Source organism: Balaenoptera acutorostrata, chromosome 2 (assembly GCF_949987535.1).
Source record: "Balaenoptera acutorostrata chromosome 2, mBalAcu1.1, whole genome shotgun sequence".
In the NCBI taxonomy this organism is placed as follows: domain Eukaryota; kingdom Metazoa; phylum Chordata; class Mammalia; order Artiodactyla; family Balaenopteridae; genus Balaenoptera; species Balaenoptera acutorostrata.
Genome location: NC_080065.1, coordinates 181,431,530 through 181,453,177, shown reverse-complemented (window position 1 = coordinate 181,453,177; position 21,648 = coordinate 181,431,530). Strand labels below are relative to the sequence as shown.

Here is a 21,648-nt window from a genome sequence, read left to right as displayed (position 1 = left end):
AATCCATCCTGAGGCCATAGGTGAAGAACTTCTGGTTTCTAGAACAAGAAAGTCAGAAAGACCCAGAAGCAGGAGACCTGAGATCCAAATACAGTCTTTCTTCTAACTCACTGTGGAGCAAGGAATTTGGGGGAAGGACAGTCCTGGTTCAGGTCCAGGCTGTGGGGGCCTGGGCAAGTTGCTTGCCCTCTCTGAGCCACATCTATAAAATGAGACTATTCTTGTCTATCTGGAGGGGAGTCGAGGGTTATTAGGTTCAATGCTGTGTGTCATGGACATGTAAATATGAGGGGCCCCTCTCCTTCCAATGTCCCCATCTCTCCAGCAGGCCAGATGGTCTTGCTTCTTCTCCTTTTGGAGCGATGCAATCCAGGGACTTAGATAACATGCCCAGAAACCCATCTTCTGCAGAGAACGTCAAGTGGTTCATGGATACGAAATCCATCCCGGCCCCCCAGGTTAAGAACCTCTTACTCTGAACTCTCTCTCATTTACTAAGCTCCAACAACAGCTTCCTTTCTGTTGTTCCACTTCACTCCCACCCCAAGAGTTTCACACTTGCCATTTCCTCTGCCCAGAATGGTCTTGCCCAGCTCTTGGAATGGCTGGCTTCCTTGTTATTGAGGGCTCAGCTGGAAAGTGCACTCCCCGCTGATCATCCATTTGAAATGGCTACTCCCCCACCCCATGGTCTTGAGAACATCACCGTGCTTTATCTTTTTTGCAGCACCCATCAGTGCCTTGGTTATGTGTCTTTTTATTTATCTAATGTATGTCTCCTCATTAGGGGAGGGACTTTGCATGTCTTTGTTGTCATATATCCCCAAGGACTAGTGTCAAACATATCGTAGGAACTCAGTATATATTTGTTGAAGAGATGAATGACTGACTGAATGAATGAATGAACAGGTGGGAAAATAGATGAATGGAGGGATGATTGAATGATTTGGATGGATAAATGAATAAATAGATGGCTAAATGTGGATGGATGGATGAATGGATGGATAAATAATTAAACAAATGGTTAGAAAGAAGGATAAATGAATATAAATGGATGGCTAAATATAGATGGATGGATGGATCGTTAACAGTTGGATACATGGATGGGTGGAAGGATAATGAGTAATGGATGATGGAAGGATGAAAAATAAATATATGGATGGATGAGTAGATGGATACGTGGATGGTTCAATGAATGGATGATACATTAACGAATAAGCGGTAGATAAAAAAGATAGATAACAGATAAAAGGATGGACAAATGAAGGAATAAATTAGTGGATGAGTAAATTAAAGGATAGCTAGATGGATAGTTCAATGGACAGTTCAAAAGATGGATGGAGGGATGAATGGATGGCTAAATTAAAGAATGAGTAGATGGATGGATGTTTGCAGACTCCATGCTAAGCACTTTATATGTTATCTTGTTTTATCTACACAGAAATCCCAGGAAGGAAGGAATGTTTTACAGACAAGGTCCTTGAATTTCAGAGGCAGGAAAAAATCGCTTACCCCGGATAATACAAGTAGGAGATGGTGGAGCAGGATTCAGAATTACATCTGCCTGACTCCAAGCCCTGGGCTCTTAACCACCATGGAAATCACCCTCCCCTTCTCCCCTCACTTTGAGGGCCTGTACCAGCCACTGCAGCTCCCAGTACTGATGCCCGTGCCCCAACAGCACCCAGATCACCCAGTGCCGGCCTCCAGGTTGCTCTGCTGTCAACCCCACAAGTCCCCGGGAGCCCGTGTGAGCCTGTGTGAGGATCTGTGAGGTCTCTGCACGCATGTGTGAGTGTAGAATGAGGCGACTGGAAACCGTGTCCGTTCTCTGGGATGCCCCCCCCAAGTACCAGTGACATTGCACAGCCAAAGACAGGTCCAAAGAGTCTCACAGGGACCACCACTCTTTATAAGGTGCCCGGGGACCAAGCCCCAGCCTGAGGTCATTCCCACTGGCTGCCACAGAATCACAGCACCAGGTCATCCAGCCTGGTCCTGTGACAACAGTGAACCCGGAAGAGGAAGTGAAAGAGAACAGGGGCAGGTTGTGGAGGGGAGCTCTGCCAGGCAGCCGCCCAGGGTCATCAGACTACAGCACAGAGAGGCTGTGAAGTCCATCCCCTGCCTCGGGATGGGGCCACGGAGGGCCAGGAGGATGGGGAAATGGAGCTGGGGGGTGGAACTGCGTGCGTCTCTCAGTCTCCCCATTCAGGTTTCTGTCTTCCAAGACGCAGGTGGCTGGGGGGCCAAGAAGTGGGAGGACCTCAGCAGCTCTTCTTGTCATCACTCATCTCCACGTAGGGCAGCCCCATGGGCCAAGTGTCCTGAGGCCAGTAGCAGACTTTGAGAGTTTTGTCCGGCATCTCATACGTGGCATCCGCCATGGCCATGGTGACAGTGCCGTAGGGGAAGGTGATGCTGATGTGCCTATGTGACAGGGTGATGAGGGGACAAGCTTGACGCCCCCATTCGCACCTCTCCCTGCCTCTCATGGATCCTGACCATCCCAAAGGACCTCCTGGACCTGATCTCCTGACTACACCGTCCCCCAACACACACAGACACACATACACACACACATCCCAGTATCTGTGCCTCCCCACTCTGCCCCCAGGCTCCTGCTCCAAGCTCTGGCATCTGAGATTTTCTGCTTCTAGGGCCCAAGACCACAGGGCAAATGCTTACCAGATGCTGTGCAGGTAGGAGAAATTAATCCACTGCCAGAAACTGCAAAGCAAGCGGTCACTGATCCAGCTAGTAAACGCAAAAGCCCATAAAACCATGGTGACCTCAATTAGATGCCGAAGCTCCTTATTACTGGTCCTAGGGAGGGAAGGAGGGAGATCAGAGCCTGACTCGGCTAGCAGGGCCCAAAGGAGCTGATGGGAAACTCCTCCATCCAAGGTGATGAGGCTGGGAGGAGGGAAGGATCAAGGGGGCAAGGGGGGAGAGGGCCAGATCTGCGCTAACACTTGCTGAGCACTTACAAGATGCCGGGTCCTCACAACAATGCTATTATTCCCATTTTGTAGATGAGAAAACTGAGGCACGCGAGATTAAGTATGTCCCAGCCCCACCCCAAGGTTACACAGCTAGTAAGTGGGGTCTGATTGAGGTTTATCAGAGTGCAGAACCCGTAACCAACAAGGCTTTCCGTGTTTGTGTTTTGGGGTGTAAGTGTGTGTGCCCCTGTGGGTCGGTGCATGAGAATTTATGTCTATGTGGCTATGAGAATATGTGTCTGTGTGTGGGAGGGTGTATTCTCTGAGGCCATGTCTCAGGACAACTCAAGATTAGAATCTGTGTTTCCCAAACAGCAGAGCTAACCCATTGTCCCTTAGGAAACAGCTTATCAGGGATCAATGAGGCAGTAACTCCTTTATGGGTAAAAGCACAAGCCCTGCCCACTAGCCTAAAATGGGACAGTTTGAACACCAAAAAAAAAAAAAAAAAATCATAAGAATTGGTGAAATCTAAGGAATTCCCCGGCGGTCCAGTGGTTAGGACTCTGCGCTTCCACTGCAGGGGGCACAGGTTTGATCCCTGGTCAGGGAACTAAGATTCTGCATGCTGGGCAGTGTGGCCAAAAAAAAAACAAAAGAAAAAAAAAAACTAAAAAAATTAAAATTAGTGAACTCTGAATAAAGTCTGTGGTCTAGTTAACAGTATTGTCCCATTGTCAATTTCCTCCTTTCTGAGGCTAGACTGTGGTTATATACGATGCTGCCATTGGGGGAGCTGGGGGGGAATCTGGGTAAAGGGTACACAGGACTCTGTACTATTTTTGCAACTTGCTCTGAGCCTGTAATTATTTCAAAATAAAAAGTTAAAAATATAGGATAGTGACTGCAATGGATTGAAACACTTCAGAGATATAAACACCCATGAGTTCATAATAATACTTAAAGAAAAAAACCACTTCATTGGTCCTTACTAGAGATGGCTAAGGCACCAACTCATTGCTCTGGAAATTGATTTTTAAAAGGGAAAGAATCAGTGCCCTATCCTGTCTCTCCTGTCCAAACTGTATTTCAAGGTTGATGAGCAAAAGTCCTTCTATCTGGATGGATGAACTCCAGATAATCAATGCAGAAGGAATAATAGAATCTGAAAATCACCCTTTTGCACCCTCTAATGAGATCACGGATGGAGACGGCATGAAACAGCTGCTGGAATCATTAGGGGAAAGGTCAGTAGAAAACTTTATAATGAAGGGTCTGGATGACAACATCCGAATCTACTGATCAATCTTAATGGCACTAAATGTGGGCCAACCATTCATCATGGGGCCTTAATTGGCTGCAACAAGCAGCACCCAGTGCCACATATGAAATGAAAAAAAAAAATTAAACTTAAATCTAGATTTATTAATTTTCAGGAAATACAAAAATTAAAAAAAGAAAGAAGAAAGAAAGAAAAGAAAGGAAGAAACCACAGGAATCAGTCGGCCAAATCCATAATGCAGGATGTTCTACAGGACAAACGATCGAGTTTCTGTTATCAAATCAGAGGCGTGAAGAAAGGGGGAGGGAGGGAGGGAGGGAGGGACTGCTATGGAATAAAGAAGGTCTGAGAGACTGTGCTTGCCTTCTGATTTAAACAAGACCAGGTGTAAGAAGATGTCTTTGGGAAACTGAGGAAAGTTCAGTGCAAAATGGGTATTAGATGCTATTTTAAGGAAGGATCTTCTATTCGTCCCTCTAGATCCTTCCCTACCTTTCTCCGCTCTGCCCTGTGCCTCAGGGGGCAGCAGGGGCAGGGGAGCTAAGCTATGTGGACCTCAAAATAAATATTCCAACAGTATCTTCCATCCACCCTTTGGTTCCCTACTGGGGCTCCCCATTGGCCAACCCAACTGGAAGCCCAAGGACAAGGGAGCCCCTGGATTTGGTCCACACAACCTCCCTGTGGGATTGGCTCAGGCTGGCTACAACCAACAACCAGAGGCCACAGCTCTTGCCTAGGAGACCCCCCTCTGCTAGCTCTCTCCTTCCAGATTCTTGCAATCACTCCCTCCCATCACTCCCCATCCCAGGTCTCCCGATGATCATAGAATCCCACCGTTATTAACAGAGCTTCTAAATGATCCCTAGTGATTTTCCTACAGTCTTCCCTCTCCTTTGTAAAGAAACGTTTTACTCAACTCTCCTCAAATAGCCCCATTTGAGAGTGTCCTCTCTAGCCTGCTAAGACCTAGTATGGGTTAAAAATAATAATTCCTTATCAGGTGAGTGAAACCCTGAACAATGAATGGGTGACATTATATGAAATCTGGGGGGGAATATAGAACGCGTGTCGGCAAAATGCTAATGTTTGTTGGGGCTGGTTAGTGGGCACATGGAGGTTTGTGATACAATGCTCTCCACTTGTATGTGTGTTTGGGGGGTTTCAGAATAAAAAGGACAAACTCTGCAGTCAGAGACAGCCTTGGGTTCAAATCCCGGTCCTGCCCCTATTTGGTGAATGATCTTGGGGAAGGGACATCGCCTCTTTAACACGGTGAGGTGTTTTTTTTTTTTGGTGGGGGGGGCGCAGCTCTTGGAAGGGAAAGGGGAGCCCCCTCCCCGGGCACCTGCAGCCACCACCCACTTTTTATATTCCTGGGCCACGATGTAGACGATGTGCAGGGCAATGGTGTTGAGGGCGTAGGCGTTGGTCGTGGGCCTCAGGAAGGCCAGGAAGGTACTGACCACGGTGGTGGTGATGACCAGGCAGATGTACTGGGGCCTGGGGAGAGAAGGGCTCGGCCGCGGGGGGTGGTTGGGGGGTGTTCCTGTGGGGTTTAGGCAGAGCCATAGGGCGCTCTTGTGGCAAAGATGGATGAGAAAAGGGAAGCTCAGAAAATGGTCTTAAGACTCCCAGGTGGGCTCAGTAAAAGGTCTCAGGGGTCCCAGGAGGATCACATGAAATTTCCCAGGGAACCCAGGTGGGCACAGGCAGGGTCCGAAGGGGGTTCCGGGGTAGGGGATGGTTAGGATGACAAGGGGGTCTCAGGGAAGCTCAAGAGGGCTTAGTCAGGTCAGAAGAGGGTTCCAGAGCCCAGGTGAGTTCAGGCGAGGGATTCAGGTGAGCTGGGTGAGATTAAGGAAGGAACTACAGGGGTCCCAGTGGCTATTAGGAGAGCGGTCCTGGAAGGCTCAAGTGGGTCACACAGGGTCAGGAGAGAGATTCAGATGGGTCTTGAAGTCAAGAAAAGGGGCTCTGGAGGATCCAATGAAAGATTCCAGGGAACCCAGGTGACAGGCTCAGGGAAGAGGTCTCTGGGCCCCAGGTAAGCTTAGGCATGGGGTTCTGGGACCCCATAGTGGGTTCACACAGGGTCTGGAGAAGGTCCCAGCTATCCAGGTGGGATCAGAGGAAGAATTCCAAATAAGCAGTAGGATAAGGGGAGGACTTCCAGGGGTCGCAAGTGCACTCAGAAGAGGGGTCCCTGGAAGTCCAGTTAGATCAGGCAGGGTCAGGAAAAAGTCCTGGGGTGTTGAGGGAAAGGATTCCAAACACCCCAAGAGGGCCTGGGCAGGGGACCCAGAGGATAGGTGGGCTCCAGCAAGATCGACAGAGGACCGGCCCTCGCCCCACCTGTTCTCCCCTAGGAAGGCAGGAAAGTAGCAGCGGGGCATCCATATGCTATAGCCACTGGCCAGCAGCGACAGAATAGCGATCTCATCCAGCATCTGGCCCAGGAAGCTGAGTGTCATGTGAAAGTACATAGAGAACAGACCTGGAGCAAAAGACAAAGGCAGGTGGTCAAGGGAGTTGTCCCTTCCTGCCCCCACTACCCCACTGTCCCAGCCCCCCACCTACCTACGACTGTGAAGAGGATGAAGATGACATAAATGTAGCGGGAACGTTTCTGGACATATGGGTGCATCAGAAACATCATGAGAGGCCCAAAGATGAAGAAGGTGACATTGCTGAACTGGAGAAGGAAGGGGGAAATATGGGGAGGGGGTTGTCAGACAGAGGAGGAGGAGGGGGGCTGCCCTTAGTCATTACCCAGTCGGTCACCTACCACCTTTCAGGCAGTTAATCAACCCAGGGTCTATCCATCTTTCAGCTGACCTTAACAGCCAACCAGTCATCAGTAGATCCATAACTCCATCCATTATTCTATGGGTTCATTCATTCATTCAATGCATGTGGCAAAGTCTGTCTACTAACTTTCCACATTTTCCTTTCGGCAGTAGTGTTCCCCAAGTTTGAGCTGGGCATCCAACTACTCAACAAAAAGACTACATATCCCAGCCTTCCTTGCAGCTCCCTGTGGCCTTGAGACCTGGTCTAGCCAATGGGATAGGAATGTAAATGAATCTATTGCTTCCAGGTCTGTCCTTAAGAAGCAGCTTAAGGCTTGCACTCTACGTCTTGTGGACTGAAATGCAAACTTGGTGGTCATGAGTTGGCCTTGGCCTTGTAGACAAGGAAAGACAATGCAATACCCTGGTGACTCGCTTCTAAAAAACAGCATGAAGCAGATGTGATGGGGCATGACTTCTGAGGTTGGGTCAAAAAAAGTACTGTGGCTTCCGCCTGATGGTTGCTATCTCAGAGCATGAGACATTGGAGCTCTAGCCACCATGCAAGAAGACGGGGTACCCTTAAAGCTGCCATGCTGGAGAGACCATGTGGAAACACCACAGAGAGATCGAGAGAGATGCTGGAGGAGCCCCAGCTGTTCCAGTCCCCAGAAGTTTGACTCTTCCCAGCCCAGCTACCACACACAGAAGTGAATGAACCTTCAGATGATTCCGGTCCCCTTCCCCCCTTCAAGTCACACCAACAGTTGCCAAGTGGAACATACATGAGCTGTCCCTGCCAAACCCTACCCAGATTACTGATTCATGAGCAAAAATAAATAAATAAATAAGTGGTCATTGTTTCAAGCCACTAAACTTTAGGGTGATTTGTTATGCAGCATTAGCTAGCTGAGACAAAGAGGAAATATTACTGTGGGCTGGAGTAGGAGAGGAGAAAGGTGCATGGAGGCCAGCTGGTACAGCTATGCCTTGTCCAGAACCCCATGACTGCACAGCTATGTTGTCTGTGGATTAGTGATTTGCATCCTTATAATTAGACATTCACAATGTTCTGGGGCCCAGGCAAGGTTTATAATTCCCAGAATCTTTTCTCATCCTCAAAACAATCCTGCCAGGTAGGTTGTGCATCACCACACCATAGAGGAAGATACTGATTCTCAGAGTGGTCAAATGGTCCAGCCCAGGTCACCCAGCCAGTAAGTGGAGAATCCAGGATTTGAAGCGAGATCCCACGTGAGTTTCTTGAGAGAAGAATCAGAGTGCTGTTTATCACAGAAGCAGAAATTGCTCCATAGACCTCAATCGATGTTTGATAATAACACATGATTCAAATAATTAACAATGACCACTAAGAATATGGCAGTTATGGCAGACAGTGGGAATTGAGCACTCAACAACCATCCTCCCTTCTTCCTCCTTAACCAAACTGATTTGGTTCATTATTAGGAAGACACATCCTTCTTGGGAGGCAAAGGGGAATAACAATGGGGCACAAGCTAATCTGATTCTCTCCTTCTTCTATGTAACAAGGCCACCGAGCTAAAGACTACATTTTCCAGATTCCCTTGCAGTTACACACAGCTGTGTGACTGAGTTCTGGCCAGTAAGACATGGGCACAAGACATAAGTACAGCTTCTAGGTTGTCTTCTTAAAGGGAAGGGGTGTGCCTTCCCCTTAATCCCTTTCTACTGGGATGCAGATGTGGTGGGATAGCTTCTTCAGCCACACAGATGACAGCAATGGCCTAGAGATGGGAAAACAACCATATAGAAGGAGCCTGGACCTCTGGTACCCCAAAGCTCTCACACCAGCCCTGGGGAGCTTATGATTGGATGTTATGTAAGAGAGAAACAAATTTCTATCTTCATTAAACCATTATTATTTTGGGTCTCTGCTACAGCAGCTGGACTTATGTCTTAACTTATAGATACCCCCTTTCTTTCTTGTTAAATAAACCAGAATTTTGTTCAGGCATCAGGAAGACATGGCTTTTAGGGAGGCAGGATTTAGCCCCAGGGCATAGATCATCCCTGTTGCTAAGGATTGGTTAAGGAATGAATGTGTGATATAATTCTGGCCAATGAAAAATGATGGAAGATCTGATGAGGGGCTTCTGGGAAAGTTCTCTTTACTGAAATCAGACTGAGTGAAAAGGCCTTTGGAGATTCTTGTGATGTTTCAGATGTGGCAGCCATTTTGCAACCATGAGGAAACAAGGTTGACAGCAAAAACAAATACTTGAGGACAGTGGTCTCAAACTTTTTGGTTTCAAGAACTTCTTATATTCTTAAATATTATTGAGGACCCTGAAGAGCTTTTGCTTGTGTGAGTTACATCTATCAAGATTTACCTTATTAGAAACTAAAACCCCAAAACTTTCAAGACACGTGACTACACAAGCCCACATTCGTTTGGCCATCAGATAGATGATGTCATCACATGTCATGCAGCCTCTGGAAGATTCCATTGTACCCTCGTGAGAGAATCAGAGTGGGAAAAGGCAAATAATACCTTCATATTATTATGAAAATAATTTTGACCTTGAGGAACCCCTGAAAGGGTCTCAAGGACACCAAGCAGGGTGGTGCTTGGACAATATTTTGAGGACCGCTTCTCCAGGGATAGCAGAGAAGAAAGATGGGAAGAACCAAGTAGCTTGATGATGTTGGGCTCTGAGTTAACCTATTCTGGAACCATCTACCTCCAACTTCCATTAAAAAAAAAAAAAAGATACTGTCCTTTCTATTTAAGCTGTTTTAGTTGGGTGTTTTATTTGAAACCAAAGCATTCCAATGAACGAGCTTTGGGATCCAAGTGGTGTGGGATTGGATACATGTTCCCTTGCTCATTAACTGTGGAGCCTTGAGAAGGTAACTTCAATCCCTTAACCTGCCATCTCTGCATCTCTGACATATGCATAACGCCACCTGCCTCTTCATGCTGTTGACCCAAAGGTCCCCAAACCTCACTGGACTCATAAATACAATGAAGGTCACAAGAACATTTGCACCAGAATTTCAATGGCTCAAAGTCCCCAACTGCTGATGCAGGACTTCGATGCCCCTCAAAGTCTCCCCCAGATATGTTGGGGTCACAGTGAGTATCTCACATGGGCTCAGAAACAGGTGTTCTCATGGCCTCAATCCACCTGCCACTTTGAGGTCAACCAGCTTGCTCACTCAATGACACCCTTCCCTCCCCCCAAAAATCTTCCCCTTGTAAAGGTCTCCTAAATTGTCTGCATTCCATCTTAGAAAGTGAAGAAATAGCACCCTCTTAACTAGGATGCTCTGTTATTTTTCAGAACCCCAGTATTAACGATGCTGACTCAAAAATACAGGGCACAGTGGTGGGTGAGGGGAAAATCATTCACCTGATACAAGGTCAGCATCTAATAGCCTAGGTCCTGGGCACCTGTACAGGTTCCCAAGACAGGAGGCCTCCTGATTCCAGGAAAGTCCACAGCTCTCCTGGGGCAATGGTAGAACCAGCTCAAAGGTCACAGTTTGAGAACCCAGCCTTGGCAAACTGGTTTCCCAGCCCATGGTCCCACCTATGTCCTTGTTTTCCATGCCAAGTTCTCTGGTGTTTGTCAATGGACAGGGTCAAACGCATCTCCAGGAGGGTCACCCAGTTCACAGTGGCTACCCCAGAACACAGAACACCCCCAAACCTGCCCTGTCTGTGTCATGAGACCCTACCCCATTGGAATAGACACCTATCCCAAAGCAGGATATCAGACTTTTCTTTGGGGAATTTGAAACTTGGAGCAGACACAAAGCCTGGGAGTCACCATAATTGTGTTGCACCATTGGCAACTCTCTAAAGAGGCCCTGGGATATTGTCATGATGTTTAAAATATGGCAACCATCTTGCCACCCACGAGAAGACAAGGGTGAGAAAAAAAAAGCAAATACTCGAGGGTAGTATTTGCCCTTCTGCTGAATCCTGCACACCTACCCTGGGTCCCAGCCTTCCCAAAACAACTCACCTTTCCATTTTCTAAGATATCCCACAATCTTTCCAATGCTTTCTTTCTCTCCCTCCCCACCCTCTTTGGTTTGTTTCTTTGTTTTGGTTTTTGCTTAAGCTACCTTTCTATTGCCTGAATCCAACAAACCCATCAGCATTGGTAATACTAGCTAGGATTCTTTGGTAGCAAGCAACAGAAAATGATTCTGGTGAACTTACACTATAAATATAAATGTGTGTGTGTGTGTGGTTACTTATTTAATTAACCAAATCATTCATTCGTTTGTTCGTTCATTCATTCATTCATTCATTTATTACGGGGAGCTCATTAATCAAAGGAATTGCAGAGGACAAGGAAAATCAGAAACCAGAACAGCTTTGACCCTCTAATGGACAATCTCTTCAGGGGGCAATTCTGGGTATGAATGAAAACAGCTGTGTCCAGTCCTTCTGTCCAAGCCCAAGCTTCAAATTCTGGAGAGTGTAGCCTGGACCACATCCCATCCTTGGCCAGAGAAGGGGGACCACCTTGATGGACCATCCCACCGAGACCATAACCAGGTGGTTGATGAAGGGAAAATGGGGCCATGGATACTGAAAGGGCAAAACCCCAAACAAATCTGATGTTCCCTCTGCCTTCAACCAAACGGCAGCCCTTGGGCAAATCAGGCATGCCTGAAGATGCCAAGCCATCCAGCCTCCCAAACTGTTAAGCCTCCACTTAAAACACGTCCGTGACTCTCATCTATAAAATCCAGATTCTTAAGCTTGGCTTATAAATTCCTTCCATAACTCACCTTTCTCCACCTTCAACTTTATAATCTGGGTGGAAGGAATAACTCAGGTCTGAATGAGCCATACTTACTCTAACCTCCAGGAGTTCACACATACTGTTCCCACTGCCCGGAACACTCTCATTCCCACTAACCCCTCTTCGCCAGGCCAACTACTCCGCCTTTAACCTGGGCATCACTTTCTCCCTAAAGCCTTCCTAATCCCCCAAGGCAGGGTCAGGTGGCCTTCCTTCGTGCCCCTGTGCCATCCCACTTTCCTGACACTTGTCTGGCTGTTCTGGAACTGTCTGACTCTCCCGCTAAACCTGGCTTTGAGAATGGGGACTGTGGCTTCCCCCTTCTCCATTATAACCTCAGGAACCAGAATATAGTAGGTGCTCAATAAATCCTGTCGGCTGGATCTCAAAATAATTCAGGTGGATCACCTGTCACACACATGAAAACACTTGGCAGAGGGTCTTGTATCTAGAAAGTTCTGAATAGAAGGCGCTACAACTGTCACTTTCCAATCTATTGACAGCCTGACTTTACAGATTGTTCTTAATCCTCGCACACCCCCTCAAAGTCCGACTTTCTAGTTCTTGTTTGGCAATGGGGAGCTTGAGTGTCAGAGAGGTGGAGTGGTTTCTCTGAGGTTGCACAGCTCTGGGGAACTCCAAAGTTTGGTTTGACCCCCTGCTTTGAAAGGCTGGAGGACTAGATGGGTGGTGAAGATGAAGAGGGTGCTCCCCTGCTTCCTGGCTGTGTGATCTGTTGTCTCTGGGTCCCCCTTTCCTGCACCAGTGAAATAGGAGAGGATCATCAATGCTACCATGAAGGTTGTTGGGGGCGGGGGATGCATGAGGCCAGGCATTGAAAAGCTACTTCTCCAGGGACGTGGTTTTGGCTCAAGAAATAGCAAAGGCTGCTGCTTCTCTTGTTACTGTCGAAGGAGATAATAATAACAGGCTTGTGGTTGGTATCAATGCTCCATGCTAAGTGGCCTGCAGAATGAAGACAGGCGTTCTCAATAACGTCCCTGAGTGTGTAGAATGAGGACAGAGCAACGGGCGACGCTATGTCTAATGGGCTCCGAATGGCGCCGGGGTTTCTGATAGAATCAGAGACCACCCTGACACCAGCGTCTCCCTCTCCGCCCTCTGGGGCTGGGCCCCCGCGTTTCCCAACCACCGGCCCCACCCAGACTCAGAGAGGCAGGCAAGGTACCCGCCCGAGATCGTGGCCAGTCCTGAGCTCTGGACACAGGTGAGCTGGATTCCTTGGGTCCCAGCCCCAGCAGGTGCCTTCACTTTCATTCATTCATTCATTCATTCATTTGCTCAGCAATCATTCCTTCAGTACCTACTATGTGCTCAAGGACCTTACCAGTGCCTGAAAACAAAGTCACTGCCTTTACGGTGCATCCAGTCAGAGTTTGGGGGATGCTCTATGCTTCATTTTCCTCCTCTATAAAACGGAGGCCCTATCTCCAAGCGCCACAGTGAGGATTCTAGAACTGAGTGCCATGGGACCAGGGGGGTTGGCAGTTTTGTTCACTGCTGCAAACCCCAGGTGTCTAGGACAGTGCCTGGCACACAGTAGGTGCTCAGTGAATTTTTGTAGCGAATAATGCACACAAAGAATACGTGTCAATAATGCACATATGTGTCTGGTGCATGTGCTGTGTACCACGGGGTGACTATTATTCTAGAATGCTTTGATGTTTTGATCACCCGTACCCAGCAGGACATCTGGTAAGTGGATGTGGCTGGATTCCTTAGGACTGGAAGGAGGAAAAGGGGGCGAGATGGAGGGAAGGTGGGGAGAAGGAGGAAGGAAGGAAGGAGGGAAGGAAGGAAGGAAGGAAGGGAGGGAGGGAGGGAGGGAGGAAGAAGGAAGGGGATTGACCTGAGTAGACTCCGCACCTCAGCCTTTTTCTCATTTACCCCAAACACCCTGGGCTAAAACCACAGCCCGGGGCTTGCCTGGTGGCGCAGTGGTTGAGAATCTGCCTGCCAATGCAGGGGACACGGGTTCGAGCCCTGGTCTGGGAAGATCCCACATGCCGCGGAGCAACTGGGCCCGTGAGCCACAACTGCTGAGCCTGCGCGTCTGGAGCCTGTGCTCCGCAACAAGAGAGGCCGCGACAGTGAGAGGCCCGCGCACCGCGATGAAGAGTGGCCCCCACTTGCCGCAACTAGAGAAAGCCCTCGCACAGAAACGAAGACCCAACACAGCCAAAAATAAATAATAAAATCAATAAATTAAAAAAAAAAAACAAAAAAAACCCCCACAGCTCGCACCACCCACTCCACACACAGCTTCTCTCCTGAGGCACCGCTTCCCTTAAGGATTCCACTGATTTCATTGTTTACTGCTTTATCATCTCTGCCCTCCCCACCGTACTGTGACTTCCATAAGGACAGGAAACACCTGTTTTATCCCCAGCTGTGTCCCCGACGCCTATCACGCTGGGCATCCAGTAGGCTGGCATGCACTCAAGAAAAATCTGTTGACTCAGTCAAATCAAGAAACATGGCCGGGGGCGGGAGGGATAAATTACGGTTTGAGATGAACAGATGCACACTACTGAATATAAAATAGATAAACAACAGGGTCCTACTGTACAGCACAGGGAATTATACTCAATATCCTATAATAAACCATAATGGAAAAGAACATGAAAAAGGGAATTCCCTGGTGGTCCAGTGGTTAGGACTCCACACTCTCACTGCCGGGGCCCCCGGTTCAATCCTTGGTCGGGGAACTAAGATCCCGCAAGCTGCGTGGAACAGCCAATAAAAAAGAAAAGAAAAAGAGTATATATTCTTTTTATATATATGTATATATCTAAGTATGTATATATCTGAATCACTTTGCTGTACACCAGAAACTAACACAACATTGTAAATCAACTACAGCAAAAAATTAAAAAAAAAACAACCCATGGCCAAACCTCCCCTTTTTCTTTCTCCCCACTGCCAAAGCTCAAACTCCCACCACCCACCCCTGGCCCTGTCACCTGCCGAGGACCCCCGTATGCATCCATTCCACTCATGCACGTGAGTGTCAGTGCTGGGCTGGGGGCGTGGAGCACCAGCCACAGGCCCTCTCCACGTGGGACTTACTTGCATGAATTAAGATGCACACGACATTGTTAATCACTCAGTAACTGAGTGGCCTCACAGCACTGTGGGTAAGCGAGAGACTCTGAGACTAGGTGGCCGGGGTTTAACTCTGGCACTCCCAGCATTCACACGCTTGCAGTTCACATGCTGTGCAACCCTGGGAAGGAAATGTACCCTCTCTGAGCCTTTATTTCCCCCATCTGTAAAATGCGGAGAGTAAGAATTCTATGAGGATTACAGTAAGTGCTATTTGTTAAACAAAATTAATGTCAAATAAAATGAATGTATTAAAACTTTCTCATTTCTCTGTGCTATAGTTACTTCTGACAACAACAATAATAATAGCTTCAACTTATTCAATGCTTAGGATGTGCCAGGAGCTGTGAGTTTTTTTAAAATACCTCTATTTTTTAAATTACAATATAATTCACAGACTATCAAATTCATTCTTTTCAAGTGTACATAATCTATTCAAATGTTGTGCAACCATCATTGCTAATTCCAGAACATTTTCATCACCCCAAAAGGAAACCCTGTACCCATTAGCAATCACTCTCCCTTCCCTTCCCCCAGCCCTTGGAAAACCACGAATCCACTCTCGCTCTCTGTGGATCTGCCTGTTCCGGATGTTTCATATCAACAGAATCGCATACTGTGTGGTCTTTTGGGTCTGGTTTCTCTCACTGAGCATCATGTTTCCAAAGTTCATCCATGTTGTAGCATGTGTCAGTGCTTCACTCCTTTTTAAGGCTGAATCATATTCCATTGTGTGGATGGAGGACACTGTGTTTATCCATTCATCCACTGATGGACATTAGGGATGTCCAGTAGCTGTATCATCCTCTCCATGGTCCTATGAGTCAAAAATTACTAGCACCTCACAGAAATCCCCTTTTTGCATAGGTACTCAGTAAATATTTGCTGGATAAAAGGAATGAATGGGGACTTCCCTGGTGGCGCAGTGGTTAAGAATCTGCCTGCCAATGCAGGGGACACGGGTTCGAGCCCTAGTCTGGGAAGATCTCACATGTCGCAGAGCGACTAAGCCCGTGCGCCACAACTACTGAGCCTGCGCTCTAGAGCCCGCGAGCCGCAACTACTGAGTCCGCATGCCACAGCTACTGAAGCCCGCGCGCCTAGAGCCCGTGCTCCACAACAAGAGAAGCCACTGCAACGAGAAGCCCGTGCACTGCAACGAAGAGTAGCCCCCGCTCACCACAACTAGAGAAAGCCTGCACGCATCAACGAAGACACAACACAGCCAAAAATAAATAAAATAAAGAAATAAATTTAAAAAAAAAAAAAGGAATGAATGAATGAGTTTTTCTTCCCTAGCGTGTACCATCCCCTGGCATCCTATACTCTTGACTCCTGTTTATTGCCTCTCTCCTCCATCCCCCAGGACACCAGCCCCACGAGAGCAGGCATTTTTGCCTGCTTTGATCACCACTGCGTCCCCAGAGCTGAAACAGTGACTGGCTGCACCAATTCCCAATGAATGAAGAGTGAAATAAAGGGGTCATTTCAATCTGACCCCTGCGTCAGCCCCGGGAGGCCAGCAGGTTGCGGATCAGCGATGCCTGTTTTTCCGAAGGAGAAGAGAGGCCCAGAGGGACCTATCGAGTCTGGGTCTGGGATGTATCATGAGCATGATCACCAGTTTCATGCGTGCAATTATTCAATTAATTGCATCTCTCCTCCCTGAGGGCGGGAACCATGCCCTCCTCGGTTCTGCGGGACCTGGCATACAAGAGGTGCCCTGTAATTAATTGCTGTTGCTGTGAGTTTTGAGGAGGAGAAAGGCAGAAGAGGGAGGTGTGGTTTAGAGCTCATGGGATCTGCTGGTCACAGCCAGGCGCTCAGAGAGGGGCGGGCCTCCCGCCTGGGTCACACAGCATCCAGGGAAGAGAGAGACCGGAGTTACTAGCACACTGCAGAGGCCAACAGTGCCAAGGCTGTCGGAAAAGAAGGTGGGGACGCTGTCGGAGGTGTGCACTGCAGCCTACACCCCCCCACACACCCTCCCCGCTCTTATCTCCCTGTCTCTTTGATACCCACCCACCCCCAGACTCCCCCTACTCATCCCCACCTCTGTGCCTTTCCTATGCAGTTCCCCACGCCAGGCACACCATCCCTTTGTTCTGAATCTGAGCATCTGAGAGGGAGTTTTCTAGAGAGGATGAGATGCGGAGCTTCTGAAGCTTTGGCAGGATCCCAGGGAAGAAATTCAGCAGCACAGCTGCCTTTGGGAGCCGGAGTGGGGGGGGGGCCTTGAAACATCTCCCCACACCACTTGAAACTCTCCTAAGTTGTCAGCAGCCCAGAAGGAGGCCACACCTGGAGGCCACCAGGCCAAAGCAAACAGGTGCCAACTAGAGCGGCCCACACCTTGACTTCTGGCCCTGCCCCACCTGCCCCAGCCCCTCCCACACCCCCGACCTCTGCTCCTGTTGGATCGCCCTTCCCGGCTCTCGGTTAGACTGTGAAATGCAGCCAGGTGTTCCAGCCGCCCCCAGATCATCAACTCCCCCACGCTCCGAAGTCAGCCATGGCTCTCGCGTGCCCTCACGATGCAGCATGCACTCTTTTGCCCTGCTTTCCTGATTTAGCCCCTGGAAACCTTATCAGCCCTTTTTCTCTCCTCCGTTCCCTCCCCCTCAGGCAGGCAGCCTGGGTGCTGGCTTGAAGCTACCAGTTCTTTTCTCTCACCTCAAGACCTTTGCATAGGCTGTTGCCTTTGCCCCATACACGTTCGAGAACATTTACTCATTCCTTAAGCATCAAGGTTCCCTCCCCATTCAACAAACAGGCCTGCCGCTCCACCCCGTGGTGCCTCACCATCCTGCATCTGCCCCCTGTTTTTCTCCCTTTGCCACGAGCTGACTATGGGGGTGTCCGTTTCTAATTCTGAACCACCAGCCCAGCAACCTGGGGGAACTGAGCCTCTCTGGGACCCCGGCATCACCCAACACAGGTTGGTTTACAGCACTTTTGTTGAATGAATGAGTCCGTCAGTGAATACAGGAGAAATTTCAAACCCTCCAACTCAGCATTGAAAACTTCGTCTTTATCTCTCCCCATATTTTAGCCACAGAGACATACTTTCCCAGACTGGTTTTCCCTCTTTTACTTCCAGGACTTAGCACATCTTTTCTTCTCTTCTGCTCTCTTTCCCAAGACTCCTGCCCTACTTGGCGAGGTCCTATTCATCCTTCAAAAGCCAACGCCTAGGTGCCCCCCTCCAAGAAGCCTCCAAACACCTAAGCCGAGTCCTCCAGTGCGTCCTTCGTCTATACCCTGACGGTGTGTTGGGCTGGGCTCTGCTTCCTCCAACCCCAGGCTCAGAGTTCCTTGCACGTAGATCAACGAGAAAGCAAACGATTCTTCAGAGAACACTGTTTTCCAATTATGAGCTGTGATTCCTAAGGGGATCGTGACAAAATCCATGTGAACAGATTTAAAAAATTTTTCTGCTATATATGTGGTCTTTCATTGACATACCTAGATCAAAAGCATGCTTTTAAAAACCTGCCTAGGGGGGCTTCCCTGGTGGCGCAGTGGTTGAGAATCTGCCTGCCAATGCAGGGGACACGGGTTCGAGCCCTGGCCTGGGAGGATCCCACATGCCGCGGAGCAACTAGGCCCGTGAGCCACAATTACTGAGCCTGCGCGTCTGGAGCCTGTGCCCCGCAACAAGAGAGGCCGCGATAGTGAGAGGCCCGTGCACCGCGATGAAGAGTGGCCCCCGCTTGCCACAAGTAGAGGAAGCCCTCACACAGAAAACGAAGACCCAACATAGCAATCAATCAATAGATCAATAAATAAATCTAAAAAAAAAAAAAAAAAAAACCTGCCTAGGGCTTCCCTGGTGGCGCAGTGGTTAAGAATCCGCCTGCCAATGCAGGGGACATGGGTTCGAGCCCTCATCCGGGAAGTTCCCACATGCCGCAGAGCAACTAAGCCTGTGCGCCACAAGTACTGAGCCTGCGCTCTAGATCCTGGGAGCCACAACTAGTGAGCCTGCACTCTAGAGCCTGCGAGCCATAGCTACTGAGCCCACGCGCCATTACTGAAGCCCACGCGCCTAGAGCCTGTGCTCCGCAAGAAGAGAAGCCACCGCAATGAGAAGCCCAAGCACCGCAATGAAGAGGAGCCCCCGCTCGCCGCAACTAGAGAAAGCCTGCGCACAGCAACGAAGACACAACGCAGCCAAAAATAAATAAATAAAATAAATTTTAAAAATTAAAACTAAAAAATTAAAAGCTGCCTAGTACTTTGACATCTGTTCAAGCCCTACAAAGATTAGTGAAAATGTTATGGCTTTTGTGTGGTCCATGTGCTAAGGATGATGTTTCCAATTTTAAAAGGGAATTCCCTGGCGGTCCAGGGGTTAGGACTCGGCGCTTTCACTGCCAGGGCCCGGGTTCGATCCCTGGTGGGGAAACTAAGATCCCACAATCTCCGAGGCGCAGGAAAAAAAAAAAAAAAAAGGTTGAAGGAGGATGTCATGGAGGGGAATTTTGCATGAGGGCGCATGGATGCGGAAGCAGCCCACATCTGAGCCAGCCCTCTCTCCGTGCCTTCTGTGGGGTGGGCTGGACAGGGAACTTTCTGGACTGCAGGGACTGCTAGGGAACGCAGAGAGGAGGAGTCCAGAACCTCACACCCTGTTCTCAGCCTCCAGGCACCAGCACATTCAGCCCTCTCCCATTTTATAGGGAAGGCCACCAAGGACCAGAAAGGGTCGGTATCTCTGGCTCAGGAGAAGCAAAAGCTGGGGCGACCTCAGGGACCCCTTGAATCTCAAACTCTTCCCTCCCAGCTCTGGGAAGTGGTGAGGTCAAAGGTAACAGAGTCAGAGCAACCTGGGCAACCTGGCACTGAGCTCCCCTCCCCCAAAATAACACCTCTCCCAGATATGCCAAGTTCAAATCCCACCTCTAAGTACCATGGTTACCCTGGGCATATCCTTCAATCTCCCTGAATGCCTGTCTCTTAATCTGGAAAATGGGATTAACTAACTCTATATACTATACATGCTGCCTAATTCGCAATGTCATGGTGAAGATTAAATGAGGTTTTTTCAGGCAAAATGTTTTGGGCAATGCCTGGCACACAGTAAGTGCTCAGTAAAGGCCATTATTTGCGTGAATTCATGCTCACCATTTATTGAGCACGTACTATGTGCAGGGCACAGAGCAAAGGACATTGCCTCATTATCCACCAATCCGGGAGCTCCAGGAAGGCAAGCCCACTGCCTTATTCACCACAGTGTCCCCAGCACCCCGCACAGGATAACTGTACGTGTCTTGGGTCGCTTGCATCTTTCAAGCTTCGGTTAAATGCCATTGCCGTTGAGGCATCCAAGAGTTTTGAGCCCTTCCAATGTGGTCCTGGTAGCAGGGGCTGGGTGAAGGTTGACCAGCCATCCTATTTTGCCTGGAACTGAAGGGTCTCCTGGGACACAGGACTTATGGTGCTAAAACCAGGACAGTCCCAGCATACTGGGATGAGTTGGTCACCCTGGGCTGGGGATACAGCTGCGAACAAGGCAGACACAGCCATCTCCTCCAGGAAGCCCTCCCTGATCCACCCCTCCACCAATGGCTCAGGAGCTGCCTCTAGGCTTCCCAGAAGCTGCCTGTGCACCTCCCATTACAGCACCATCATCCTGGGTTGTGAACACCTGGAGTCGCACCTGTATCCTCTGCTCTGGGAGGGCAGAGGCAGCTCTTTTCCAGGTTACTGCTGCGTTTCCAAAACCTACCAAAGAGCCTCACACCTAATAAAGACAGTCTAATGAATGAAAGCCAGAAGGCAGCAGGCCTTGCCTAACAGATGAGCAAACTGAGGCTCAGAGAGGTGGGCTGCTCGAGCAGGATTTCCCAGCGGGGAGGTGGAGGAGCTGGGGTTTGAACCCCTGTTTGCTAAGACTCTGTCCCACCAGTCTTCCCGCCCGGCCCTCACCATGTTGTAGAACTCGGCCACCAGCTCCAAGTGCTGGAATTGCTCTCACACCAGTCCACCTCCGAGCTCTGGTAGGCGAAGATGCTGGGCATCCTGACGCAGTGCCTGCCATCCCCTGGCTGCGTCTGGCAGAGAGGCGCATGAGAGCCTAGAGAGGGCCGGGCCCAGCCAAGGCGGGGGAGAGACGGTGGGGTGCCCCGCAGCAGGCAGAGAGGAAAAACCTGCTGGACGGCTCCCTGGTGGCACCAGGACAGCCTGCCCGCTGTGGTGGCAGCCGGCCGCTGCCCTGGGCATAAGCAGAGGGGGTGGCACTGTCCAGGTGGGGCAGGGGTGAGTGGGGAGGGGGCCTCCTTTCCCTGCTCCCCCTAGGAGTGGGAGTTAGGGGGACTGTTTTTTGGAACAGTAATTTTTTTAAATTTATTTTTATTTATTTATGGCTGTGTTGGGTCTTCGTTTCTGTGCGAGGGCTTTCTCCAGTTGTGGCAAGTGGGGGCCACTCTTCATCGCGGTGCGCGGGCCTCTCGCTATCGCGGCCTCTCTTGTTGCGGAGCACAGGCTCCAGACGTGCAGGCTCAGTAATTGTGGCTCACGGGCCCAGCTGCTCCGCGGCATGTGGGATCTTCCGGGACCAGGGCTCGAACCCATGTCCCCTGCATTGGCAGGCGGATTCTTAACCACTACGCCACCAGGGAAGCCCCTGGAACAGTAATTTAAAATAATGGTGATGGGGACCTCCCTGGTGGTCCAGTGGTTAAGACTCCGCTCTC

General features: G+C 49.4%; 2 protein-coding genes across 2 annotated transcripts in view; both read right to left on the bottom strand.

Annotated features, from left to right (window-relative positions):
* Positions 1-21,648, bottom strand: part of MLLT1 (MLLT1 super elongation complex subunit) — a 132,531-nt gene that overhangs the window by 73,240 nt on the left and 37,643 nt on the right. The gene's annotated exons all lie outside the window — the stretch shown is intronic.
* ACER1 (alkaline ceramidase 1) lies at positions 1,961-20,973 on the bottom strand. Its single transcript, XM_007169197.2, is given in 7 exon segments — positions 1,961-2,430; positions 2,689-2,826; positions 5,593-5,730; positions 6,583-6,724; positions 6,808-6,922; positions 20,882-20,922; positions 20,925-20,973. Coding segments are annotated over 7 exon segments (786 nt in total). The 3' UTR covers positions 1,961-2,267.